This window comes from Coregonus lavaretus, assembly GCF_964263955.1.
Source record: "Coregonus lavaretus genome assembly, chromosome: 28".
Classification (NCBI taxonomy): Eukaryota; Metazoa; Chordata; class Actinopteri; order Salmoniformes; family Salmonidae; genus Coregonus; species Coregonus lavaretus.
Genome location: NC_140015.1, coordinates 41,310,547 through 41,323,046, shown reverse-complemented (window position 1 = coordinate 41,323,046; position 12,500 = coordinate 41,310,547). Strand labels below are relative to the sequence as shown.

General features: G+C 42.6%; 1 protein-coding gene across 1 annotated transcript in view; it reads left to right on the top strand.

The window, feature by feature from the left end:
- LOC311103288 (ras-related protein Rab-40C-like) overlaps window positions 1–12,500 on the top strand; it is a 26,534-nt gene that overhangs the window by 8,440 nt on the left and 5,594 nt on the right. Inside the window, exon 3 of the mRNA XM_084144821.1 lies at window positions 999–1,293. Within this exon, the coding sequence (XP_084000947.1) occupies window positions 999–1,293 (295 nt within the window). The remainder of the gene's footprint in view (window positions 1–998; window positions 1,294–12,500) is intronic.

The window sequence follows — 12,500 nt, the reverse complement described above, 5'->3', positions numbered from 1 at the left end:
GGTTAGTACATCCTACATGTTGAATCAATACGTTGTAGGAGCTGTGGTTAGTACATCCTACATGTTGAATCAATACGTTGTAGGAGCTGTGGTTAGTACATCCTACATGTTGAATCAATACGTTGTAGGAGCTGTGGTTAGTACATCCTACATGTTGAATCAACACGTTGTTGGAGCTGTGGTTAGTACATCCTACATGTTGAATCAACACGTTGTAGGAGCTGTGGTTAGTACATCCTACATGTTGAATCAATACGTTGTAGGAGCTGTGGTTAGTACATCCTACATGTTGAATCAATACGTTGTAGGAGCTGTGGTTAGTACATCCTACATGTTGAATCAACACGTTGTAGGAGCTGTGGTTAGTACATCCTACATGTTGAATCAACACGTTGTTGGAGCTGTGGTTAGTACATCCTACATGTTGAATCAATACGTTGTTGGAGCTGTGGTTAGTACATCCTACATGTTGAATCAATACGTTGTAGGAGCTGTGGTTAGTACATCCTACATGTTGAATCAACACGTTGTAGGAGCTGTGGTTAGTACATCCTACATGTTGAATCAATACGTTGTAGGAGCTGTGGTTAGTACATCCTACATGTTGAATCAATACGTTGTTGGAGCTGTGGTTAGTACATCCTACATGTTGAATCAATACGTTGTAGGAGCTGTGGTTAGTACATCCTACATGTTGAATCAACACGTTGTAGGAGCTGTGGTTAGTACATCCTACATGTTGAATCAACACGTTGTAGGAGCTGTGGTTAGTACATCCTACATGTTGAATCAACACGTTGTTGGAGCTGTGGTTAGTACATCCTACATGTTGAATCAACACGTTGTAGGAGCTGTGGTTAGTACATCCTACATGTTGAATCAATACGTTGTAGGAGCTGTGGTTAGTACATCCTACATGTTGAATCAATACGTTGTAGGAGCTGTGGTTAGTACATCCTACATGTTGAATCAACACGTTGTTGGCCGGCACCCAGCAGGTGTCATCATTACGCCGACCCAGCAGGTGTCACCATTACGCCGACCCAGCAGGTGTCACCATTACGCCGACCCAGCAGGTGTCATCATTACGCCCACCCAGCAGGTGTCATCATTACGCCCACCCAGCAGGTGTCATCATTACGCCCACCCAGCAGGTGTCATCATTACGCCCACCCAGCAGGTGTCATCATTACGCCCACCCAGCAGGTGTCATCATTACGCCCACCCAGCAGGTGTCATCATTACGCCCACCCAGCAGGTGTCATCATTACGCTGACCGTGTGTGAGCTGATAGTCAGGGGAGGGAAATGAGCTGATTAAAAAGACATGAGCCCTAATACATGCCATCCATCTCTCTGTTAACACTCTTAAAGTGGAACTTACAGCGTTTTAGCAACATAAAATCTGTTCAAATACACCCCCAGGAAGAATATGACACCTTTTATATTGTGTATATATATTTTCTGACAAGCGAGCACTTAGATTTTCACATTGTCATAAATTCTTAGAATGTTTGGGAATGATGTATAATAAGGCATTTGTGAAAATGCTATTGCTGCCGTGCATTTGGACAATTAATAGACACTGCAGTAAATAAACCTAATAAAAACTTCCAGGACCGGAGTCTACGTAGACCGGTGCACCATAGCCAATCAGAGCTTCAGTAGACCTTTATGCAAATAATCCATGTTCCACACGGGCCTGCTATCATTCACTTTGAACTGGACTGTGTGTTTACAGGCGGTAGCACCAGCGCGACTTTAGAGCATTAGAACGCATTCACCAAAAGCCACAAAATACTCCTTAATGGATTTCTACAAATATGTAAATACCACGGGAGTCCTCTTACATTTGGGAACTTTACAGTCCTATTGATCAAACAACCATGAAAAGGTAGGCTCTCTGTCCCTCAGTTATGCACATCAACAACAACAAGATCAACAACTAATGCTAGCCAGAGCGAGATGAGCTAAAATCTAACGAGGGAACATTAGATAAACCCTCTCAAACCTTTTCAGCTAGTTGGTCGTCAAAATTGCACTTATAAACGATGAGGAATAGTAGCCTGCTCGCCCTTTTGCAGCTTGCCTGCCAATGCATGCTTGTCCCAACCCACGTTTTGACAACTGAATGGGAACTTGCCTGCCTGCCCATTTGATCAATGCCAAATACATTTGATTGACAACTAAGGGTGTGTTGGTACATTTCCTCCAGTGTGTCAGAGCGCACGCTGCACCATAGACACTGGATGCTCTGGCCGAGGGGGAGGGTTGATCCGAGCGTTCCTCACAACAAGACGCCGCTTGGGTGCCAAGCTAACTGGCTAACTTTACTCACCCTAGCAGAGCTGGTTTGGCTGTTTTCATGTTATCTAGAGCGTTAGTAAAAAAAACTGTGCTGCTGGAAACAATTTAAGAACTTTCTTTTGCCGACGTTTACTGACACGGTCATATTCGGCGGGTGTTGCGCGTTCGTAAATTCATCAGTTATTCTGCGCTCTGGCATACTCCGATGAGCGCTTTGAAATCGGAGTAGATAGCCAGAGTGAATTTACGAACACAAGAGATATGCTAACTGGATAACAGTCATTCAAGTTCAGCATAGCTAGCTAGCTAGCAAAGTGATTCACATTTCTTGCTAGCTAACCAAGTAATAAATAATAATAATTGGTCATTTAGCAGACGCTCTTATCCAGAGCGACTTACAGGAGCAATTAGGGTTAAGTGCCTTGCTCAAGGGCACATCGACAGATTTTTCACCTAGTCGGCTCGGGGATTAGAACCAGCGTGACACCTGCATCTCTAGCTGTAGCCACCGAAAAACGATATGAGGGGAAAAAGTTGATCAGTCACCCACTCCTCCAATGACATGACATCCTCCCAGCAGCTAGCTAGCTAACATTTGGCTCTGTGTTTTTAGCTTTCTAAATAAATAGTTACATAAATAGATACACTAGCATATTAGCCACATTATGATTGACTTCTTATCATTGCCGTTGCTAGTTGGATTGTATTGACAATCCCAGCCTTAGTTACATTTGTCCGTTTTTATAAAAAATATTGTCATTGAAACTGAAACAGTGCATCCCGAATGGGTGGAGGCAGCAAACAATGTACCAGGCCAGCTGTGATTTACTACCTGATAGCAATATTTTTTGGACTACCAAGAAATGTATTGGTGAATTATATTAATCATGCATTGAACTGCATCCATCTATTCTGCCAACAATGTCTTACCGTACATCATGGAGTTTTGAGTCAAATAGAACCTGTTTTTAAAACCGTTTTGTAGCATAAACTGGGAATTTGATATTTCTGACTGATATTATGATTGTCTGTTTGTTTCATATCTGCAAAGTAGTTAAAACGCTGTCAGTTCCACTTTAACGTTACCCAATCACTACTCAGATACCATCTCTCTGTTAACTCCCTTAACGTTACCCAATCACTACTCAGATACCATCTCTCTGTTAACTCCCTTAACGTTACCCAATCACTACTCAGATACCATCTCTCTGTTAACTCCCTTAACGTTACCCAATCACTACTCAGATACCATCTCTCTGTTAACTCCCTTAACGTTACCCAATCACTACTCAGATACCATCTCTCTGTTAACTCCCTTAACGTTACCCAATCACTACTCAGATACCATCTCTCTGTTAACTCCCTTAACGTTACCCAATCACTACTCAGATACCATCTCTCTGTTAACTCCTTTAACGTTACCCAATCACCACATCTCCCTTTCATCTCACCAGCCAATCAGCTTCCAGATTCATATTCCTGTCAGCTTATCCTCAGCCAATCAACATACAACAACTTTCTCTCTCACCAGTCAGACTACAGGATACAGTGATATGAGATGTTCTCTTTCTGGAAAGATAACTGAAGCGTGGGTGGCAAATAAAGGTTTATTATTAATTCATGGTACACCGGATAGGTGCAGTTAAATGTGTTGTTTTACAGGGTCAGCCATAGTAGTATGTCACCCCTGGAGTAAATTAGGGTTAAGTGTCTTTCTCAAAGGCACATCGAGAGGTTTTTCACCTTGTCGGCTCAGGTATTCGAAAACCAGCGACCTTTCGGTTACTGGCCCAACGCTCTAACTGCTAGGCTACCTGTCGCCGCTACTTGTCAGTCAGTAGAGCTGTGTGAAGCAGTCAGTCAGTAGAGTTGTGTGAAACAGTCAGTCAGTAGAGTTGTGTGAAGCAGTCAGTCAGTAGAGTTGTGTGAAACAGTCAGTCAGTAGAGTTGTGTGAAACAGTCAGTCAGTAGAGTTGTGTGAAACAGTCAGTCAGTAGAGTTGTGTGAAACAGTCAGTCAGTAGAGTTGTGTGAAGCAGTCAGTCAGTAGAGTTGTGTGAAACAGTCAGTCAGTAGAGTTGTGTGAAACAGTCAGTCAGAGTTGTGTGAAACAGTCAGTCAGTAGAGTTGTGTGAAACAGTCAGTCAGTAGAGTTGTGTGAAGCAGTCAGTCAGTAGAGTTGTGTGACAGTCAGTCAGTAGAGTTGTGTGAAGCAGTCAGTCAGTAGAGTTGTGTGAAACAGTCAGTCAGTAGAGTTGTGTGAAGCAGTCAGTCAGTAGAGTTGTGTGAAACAGTCAGTCAGTAGAGTTGTGTGAAACAGTCAGTCAGTAGAGTTGTGTGAAGCAGTCAGTCAGTAGAGTTGTGTGAAACAGTCAGTCAGTAGAGTTGTGTGAACCAGAAACAGTTAGTCAGTAGAGTTGTGTGAAGCAGTCAGTAGAGTTGTGTGAAGCAGTCAGTCAGTAGAGTTGTGTGAAGCAGTCAGTAGAGTTGTGTGAAACAGTCAGTCAGTAGAGTTGTGTGAAACAGTCAGTCAGTAGAGTTGTGTGAAACAGTCAGTCAGTAGAGTCGTGTGAAACAGTCAGTCAGTAGAGTTGTGTGCAACAGAAACAGTCAAAGTTGTGTGAAACAGTCAGTCAGTAGAGTTGTGTGAAACAGTCAGTCAGTAGAGTTGTGTGAAACAGTCAGTCAGTAGAGCTGTGTGAAACAGTCAGTCAGTAGAGTTGTGTGAAACAGTCAGTCAGTAGAGTTGTGTGAAACAGTCAGTCAGTAGAGTTGTGTGAAACAGTCAGTCAGTAGAGTTGTGTGAAACAGTCAGTCAGTAGAGCTGTGTGAAACAGTCAGTCAGTAGAGTTGTGTGAAACAGTCAGTCAGTAGAGTTGTGTGAAACAGTCAGTCAGTAGAGTTGTGTGAAGCAGTCAGTCAGTAGAGTTGTGTGAAACAGTCAGTCAGTAGAGTTGTGTGAAACAGAAACAGTTAGTCAGTAGAGTTGTGTGAAGCAGTCAGTAGAGTTGTGTGAAGCAGTCAGTAGAGTTGTGTGAAACAGTCAGTCAGTAGAGTTGTGTGAAACAGTCAGTAGAGTTGTGTGAAACAGTCAGTCAGTAGAGTTGTGTGAAACAGTCAGTAGAGTTGTGTGAAACAGTCAGTCAGTAGAGTTGTGTGAAACAGTCAGTCAGTAGAGTTGTGTGAAACAGTCAGTCAGTAGAGTTGTGTGAAACAGTCAGTCAGTAGAGTTGTGTGAAACAGTCAGTCAGTAGAGTTGTGTGACAGTCAGTCAGTAGAGTTGTGTGAAACAGTCAGTCAGTAGAGTTGTGGGAAACAGTCAGTCAGTAGAGTTGTGTGAAGCAGTCAGTCAGTAGAGTTGTGTGAAACAGTCAGTCAGTAGAGTTGTGTGAAACAGAAACAGTTAGTCAGTAGAGTTGTGAGAAACAGTCAGTCAGTAGAGTTGTGTGAAACAGTCAGTCAGTAGAGTTGTGAGAAACAGTCAGTCAGTAGAGTTGTGTGAAACAGTCAGTCAGTAGAGTTGTGAGAAACAGTCAGTCAGTAGAGTTGTGTGAAACAGTCAGTCAGTAGAGTTGTGTGAAACAGTCAGTCAGTAGAGTTGTGTGAAACAGTCAGTCAGTAGAGTTGTGAGAAACAGTCAGTCAGTAGAGTTGTGTGAAACAGTCAGTCAGTAGAGTTGTGTGAAACAGTCAGTCAGTAGAGTTGTGTGAAACAGTCAGTCAGTAGAGTTGTGTGAAACAGTCAGTCAGTAGAGTTGTGTGAAACAGAAACAGTCAGTCAGTAGAGTTGTGAGAAACAGTCAGTCAGTAGAGTTGTGTGAAACAGAAACAGTTAGTCAGTAGAGTTGTGTGAAGCAGTCAGTCAGTAGAGTTGTGTGAAACAGTCAGTCAGTAGAGTTGTGTGAAGCAGTCAGTCAGTAGAGTTGTGTGAAACAGTCAGTCAGTAGAGTTGTGTGAAACAGTCAGTCAGTAGAGTTGTGTGAAACAGTCAGTCAGTAGAGTTGTGTGAAACAGTCAGTCAGTAGAGTTGTGTGAAGCAGTCAGTCAGTAGAGTTGTGTGAAACAGTCAGTCAGTAGAGTTGTGTGAAACAGTCAGTCAGTAGAGTTGTGTGAAGCAGTCAGTCAGTAGAGTTGTGTGAAGCAGTCAGTCAGTAGAGTTGTGTGAAACAGTCAGTCAGTAGAGTTGTGTGAAACAGTCAGTCAGTAGAGTTGTGTGAAACAGTCAGTCAGTAGAGTTGTGTGAAACAGTCAGTCAGTAGAGTTGTGTGAAGCAGTCAGTCAGTAGAGTTGTGTGAAACAGTCAGTCAGTAGAGTTGTGTGAAACAGTCAGTCAGTAGAGTTGTGTGAAACAGTCAGTCAGTAGAGTTGTGTGAAGCAGTCAGTAGAGTTGTGTGAAACAGTCAGTCAGTAGAGTTGTGTGAAACAGTCAGTCAGTAGAGTTGTGTGAAGCATTGTCAGTAGAGTTGTGTGAAACCGTCAGTCAGTAGAGTTGTGTGAAGCAGTCAGTAGAGTTGTGAGAAACAGTCAGTCAGTAGAGTTGTGTGAAGCAGTCAGTCAGTAGAGTTGTGAGAAACAGTCAGTCAGTAGAGTTGTGTGAAGCATTGTCAGTAGAGTTGTGTGCAACAGAAACAGTCAAAGTTGTGTGAAACAGTTAATCTGTCATTAGAGCTGTGTGAAGCAGTCAGTCAGTAGAGTTGTGTGAAACAGAAACAGTTAGTCAGTAGAGTTGTGTGAAGCAGTCAGTAGAGTTGTGTGAAGCAGTCAGTAGAGTTGTGTGAAACAGTCAGTCAGTAGAGTTGTGTGAAACAGTCGGTCAGTAGAGTTGTGTGAAACAGTCAGTCAGTAGAGTTGTGTGAAACAGTCAGTCAGTAGAGTTGTGTGAAACAGTCAGTCAGTAGAGTTGTGTGAAACAGTCAGTCAGTAGAGTTGTGTGAAACAGTCAGTCAGTAGAGTTGTGTGAAACAGTCAGTCAGTAGAGTTGTGTGAAACAGTCAGTCAGTAGAGTTGTGTGAAACAGTCAGTCAGTAGAGTTGTGTGAAGCAGTCAGTCAGTAGAGTCGTGTGAAGCATTGTCAGTCAGTAGAGTTGTGTGAAACAGTCAGTCAGTAGAGTCGTGTGAAGCATTGTCAGTAGAGTTGTGTGAAACAGTCAGTCAGTAGAGTTGTGTGAAACAGTCAGTCAGTAGAGTTGTGTGAAACAGTCAGTCAGTAGAGTTGTGTGAAACAGTCAGTCAGTAGAGTTGTGTGAAACAGTCAGTCATTAGAGCTGTGTGAAGCAGTCAGTCATTAGAGCTGTGTGAAGCAGTCAGTCAGTAGAGTTGTGTGAAACAGTCAGTCAGTAGAGTTGTGTGAAACAGTCAGTCAGTAGAGTTGTGTGAAGCAGAAACAGTTAGTCAGTAGAGTTGTGTGAAGCAGTCGGTAGAGTTGTGTGAAGCAGTCAGTAGAGTTGTGTGAAACAGTCAGTCAGTAGAGTTGTGTGAAACAGTCAATAGAGTTGTGTGAAACAGTCAGTCAGTAGAGTTGTGAGAAACAGTCAGTCAGTAGAGTTGTGTGAAACAGTCAGTCAGTAGAGTTGTGTGAAGCATTGTCAGTAGAGTTGTGTGAAACAGTCAGTCAGTAGAGTTGTGTGAAGCATTGTCAGTAGAGTTGTGTGAAACAGTCAGTCAGTAGAGTTGTGTGAAGCAGTCAGTCAGTAGAGTTGTGTGAAACAGTCAGTCAGTAGAGTTGTGAGAAACAGTCAGTCAGTAGAGTTGTGTGAAACAGTCAGTAGAGTTGTGTGAAACAGAAACAGTTAGTCAGTAGAGTTGTGTGAAGCAGTCAGTAGAGTTGTGTGAAGCAGTCAGTCAGTAGAGTTGTGTGAAACAGTCAGTCAGTAGAGTTGTGTGAAACAGTCAATAGAGTTGTGTGAAACAGTCAGTCAGTAGAGTTGTGTGAAACAGAAACAGTTAGTCAGTAGAGTTGTGAGAAACAGTCAGTCAGTAGAGTTGTGTGAAGCAGTCAGTCAGTAGAGTTGTGTGAAACAGTCAATAGAGTTGTGTGAAACAGTCAGTCAGTAGAGTTGTGAGAAACAGTCAGTCAGTAGAGTTGTGTGAAGCAGTCAGTAGAGTTGTGAGAAACAGTCAGTCAGTAGAGTTGTGTGAAACAGTCAGTCAGTAGAGTTGTGAGAAACAGTCAGTCAGTAGAGTTGTGTGAAGCAGTCAGTAGAGTTGTGAGAAACAGTCAGTCAGTAGAGTTGTGTGAAACAGTCAGTCAGTAGAGTTTTGTGAAACAGTCAGTCAGTAGAGTTGTGTGAAACAGTCAATAGAGTTGTGTGAAACAGAAACAGTTAGTCAGTAGAGTTGTGAGAAACAGTCAGTCAGTAGAGTTGTGTGAAGCATTGTCAGTAGAGTTGTGTGAAACAGTCAGTCAGTAGAGTTGTGTGAAACAGTCAGTCAGTAGAGTTTTGTGAAACAGTCAGTAGAGTTGTGTGAAACAGTCAGTCAGTAGAGTTGTGTGAAACAGTCAGTCAGTAGAGTTGTGTGAAACAGTCAGTCAGTAGAGTTGTGAGAAACAGTCAGTCAGTAGAGTTGTGTGAAGCATTGTCAGTAGAGTTGTGTGCAACAGAAACAGTCAGTAGAGTTGTGTGAAACAGTAAAGTAGTGCTGGACAGGACCTACCCTACCCTGTGTGTGGTGACAGATACATCGAGCTGCCCTCTGAGTGACCGAGAGATCAATAGTCCATTTCAACTCAGCCCCACTCTGTGCAGCTAAAGGCCTTTTGGCTTTGGGAAGCTAGGTGGCCATTTTGGAGCGTAAAAATTAGCAGTCTTATATTTGTTCCATTTCCCAATGATGGAGACAACTGTGCTCTAGGAAACGTTCAACACTCTAGAAATTGTTTTATACCTTTCCTCATCACAAGTCTATCTTGGAGACCTACGGACAGTTTCTTGGACTTCATGGTATAGTTTCTCCTCTGACGTGCACTGTCAACTGTGGGACCTTATATTAGACAAGTGTATTTCTTTCTAAATCATGTCCAAACAATTGAATTGCTCAGGTGATCAAAGTAAATTGGATTACACCTGAGCTCAATCTGTAGTGTCATAGCAAAGGGGTGTGAATACAAAGGGGTATTTCTGTGTTTCATTTTCAATACATTTGCTGAAATGTCTAAATATGTTTTCACTTTGTCGTTAGGGGGTATTGTATGTAGATGGGTGATAAAAATCAATGTTGAATTCAGGCTGTAACAACAAAATGTGGAATAAGTCAAGGGGTATGAATACTTTCTGAAGGCACTGCGTGATTGATTGATTTTATTATTATAATGTCATGAATCTTCAGGATGATCCGATAGGCTTATAAATCGCTGTAGCAAAATACAATTATGTGTATGTATATATATATATATATATATATATATATATACATACACATATACATACATACATACATACATACATACATACATACATACATACATACATACATACATACATACATACATACATCTGTGGAAAAAATTAAGAGACCACTGCAAAATTATCAGTTTCTCTGGTTTTCCTATTTATATGTATGAGTTTGGGTAAAACAACATTTTTGTTTTATTCTATAAACTACTGACAACATTTCTCCCAAATTCCCCCCATAAATATTGTCATTTAGAGCATTTATTTGCAGAAAATTATAACTGGTCAAAATAACAAAAAAGATGCAGTGTTGTCAGACCTCGAATAATGCAAAGAAAATAAATTAATGTTCATTTTTAAACAACACAATACTAATGTTTTAATTTAGGAAGAGTTCAGAAATCAATATTTGTTGGAATAACCCTGATTTTCAATCACAGCTTTCATGCGTCTTGGCATGCTCTCCACCAGTCTTTCACATTGATGTTGGGTGACTTTATGCCACTCCTGGCACAAAAATTCAAGCAGCTCGGCTTTGTTTGATGGCTTGTGACCATCCATCTTCCTCTTGATCACATTTCAAAAGTTTTAAATGGGGTTCAGGTCTGGAGATTGGGCTGGCCATGACAGGATCTTGATCTGGTGGTCCTCCATCCACACCTTGATTGACCTGGCTGTGTGGCATGGCGCATTGTCCTGCTGGAAAAAACAATCCTCAGAGTTGGGGAACAATGTCAGAGCAAAAGGAAGCACGTTTTCTTCCAGGACAGCCTTGTACGTGGCTTGATTCATGCGTCCTTCACAAAGACAAATCTGCCCGATTCCAGCCTTGCTGAAGCACCCCCAGATCATCACCGATCCTCCACCAAATTTCACAGTGGGTGCGAGACACTGTGGCTTGTAGGCCTCTCCAGGTCTCCGTCTAACCATTAGATGACCAGGTGTTGGGCAAAGCTGAAAATTGGACTCATCAGAGAAGATGACCTTACTCCAATCCTTATGGTCTTTTGCAAACCTCAGCCTGGCTCTTCTTTGCTTCTCATTGATGAAGGGATTTTTTGTAGCTTTGCACGACTTCAGCCCTGCCCCTAGGAGCCTGTTTCGAACCGTCCTCGCCGTGCACTTCACCCCAGCTGCCGTTTGGCATTCTTTTTGTAGGTCACTTGATGTCATCCTACGGTTGTTGAGTGACATTCGAATGAGTTGACGGTCATCCCGGTCAGTAGAGAGTTGTTTTCACCCTCTGCCGGTCTGTAGCTTTGTTGTCCCCAATGTCTGCTGCTTGACCTTGTTCTTATGAACCGCCGTCTTTGACATTTTTAGGATGGAAGTAACCTGACGCTCACTGCATCCCTCTGCCAGTAAAGCCAGAATTGAACCCTTCTTTTCCTCACTCAACACTTTCCTTTTCAACTCTTTTGGCATAGTCAATAGTTATTATTTAATTAATATTACTTTTGAGGTACTATTAGTACTGTTTTTGCCATCCAGCTGATCCTATTGCAAGAGGATAGTGATGACCACAGCAGTGGTTTTTATACTTTTCCTCGTTAAATAAGATTTGGTTCAGGTGATCACCTAATCAGTACCTAATTCAGTAGAATGAGGTGTGCCTGTGTTGGAATTCAACAGACACCGGAATGGAATGGCTGTCAAACATGTAGAGATGCTGATTTAAGAAACATTTGCAGTGGTCTCTTAATTTTTTCCACAGCTGTATATATACAGTGGGGAGAACAAGTATTTGATACACTGCCGATTTTGCAGGTTTTCCTACTTACAAAGCATGTAGAGGTCTGTAATTTTTATCATAGGTACACTTCAACTGTGAGAGACGGAATCTAAAACAAAAATCCTGAAAATCACATTGTATGATTTTTTAAGTAATTAATTTGCATTTTATTGCATGACATAAGTATTTGATCACCTACCAATCAAACAGACTCCAACCTCTCCACAATGGCCAAGACCAGAGAGCTGTGTAAGGACATCAGGGATAAAATTGTAGGCCTGCACAAGGCTGGGATGGGATACAGGACAATAGGCAAGCAGCTTGGTGAGAAGGCAACAACTGTTGGTGCAATTATTAGAAAATGGAAGAAGTTCAAGATGACGGTCAATCACCCTCGGTCTGGGGCTCCATGCAAGATCTCACCTCGTGGGGCATCAATGATCATGAGGAAGGTGAGGGATCAGCCCAGAACTACACGGCAGGACCTGGTCAATGACCTGAAGAGAGCTGGGACCACAGTCTCAAAGAAAACCATTAGTAACACACTACGCCGTCATGGATTAAAATCCTGCAGTGCATGCAAGGTCCCCCTGCTCAAGCCATCGCATGTCCAGGCCCGTCTGAAGTTTGCCAATGACCATCTGGATGATCCAGAGGAGGAATGGGAGAAGGTCATGTGGTCTGATGAGACAAAAATATAGCTTTTTGGTCTAAACTCCACTTGCCGTGTTTGGAGGAAGAAGGATGAGTACAACCCCAAGAACACCATCCCAACCGTGAAGCATGGAGGTGGAAACATCATTCTTTGGGGATAATTTTCTGCAAAGGGGACAGGACAACTGCACGTATCGCGAGATCTTGGCCAACAACCTCCTTCCCTCAGTAAGAGCATTGAAGATGGGTCGTGGCTGGGTCTTCCAGCATGACAACGACCCGAAAACACACAGCCAGGGCAACTAAGGAGTGGCTCCGTAAGAAGCATCTCAAGGTCCTGGAGTGGCCTAGCCAGTCTCCAGACCTGAACCCAATAGAAAATCTTTGGAGGGAGCTGAAAGTCCGTATTGCCCAGCGGA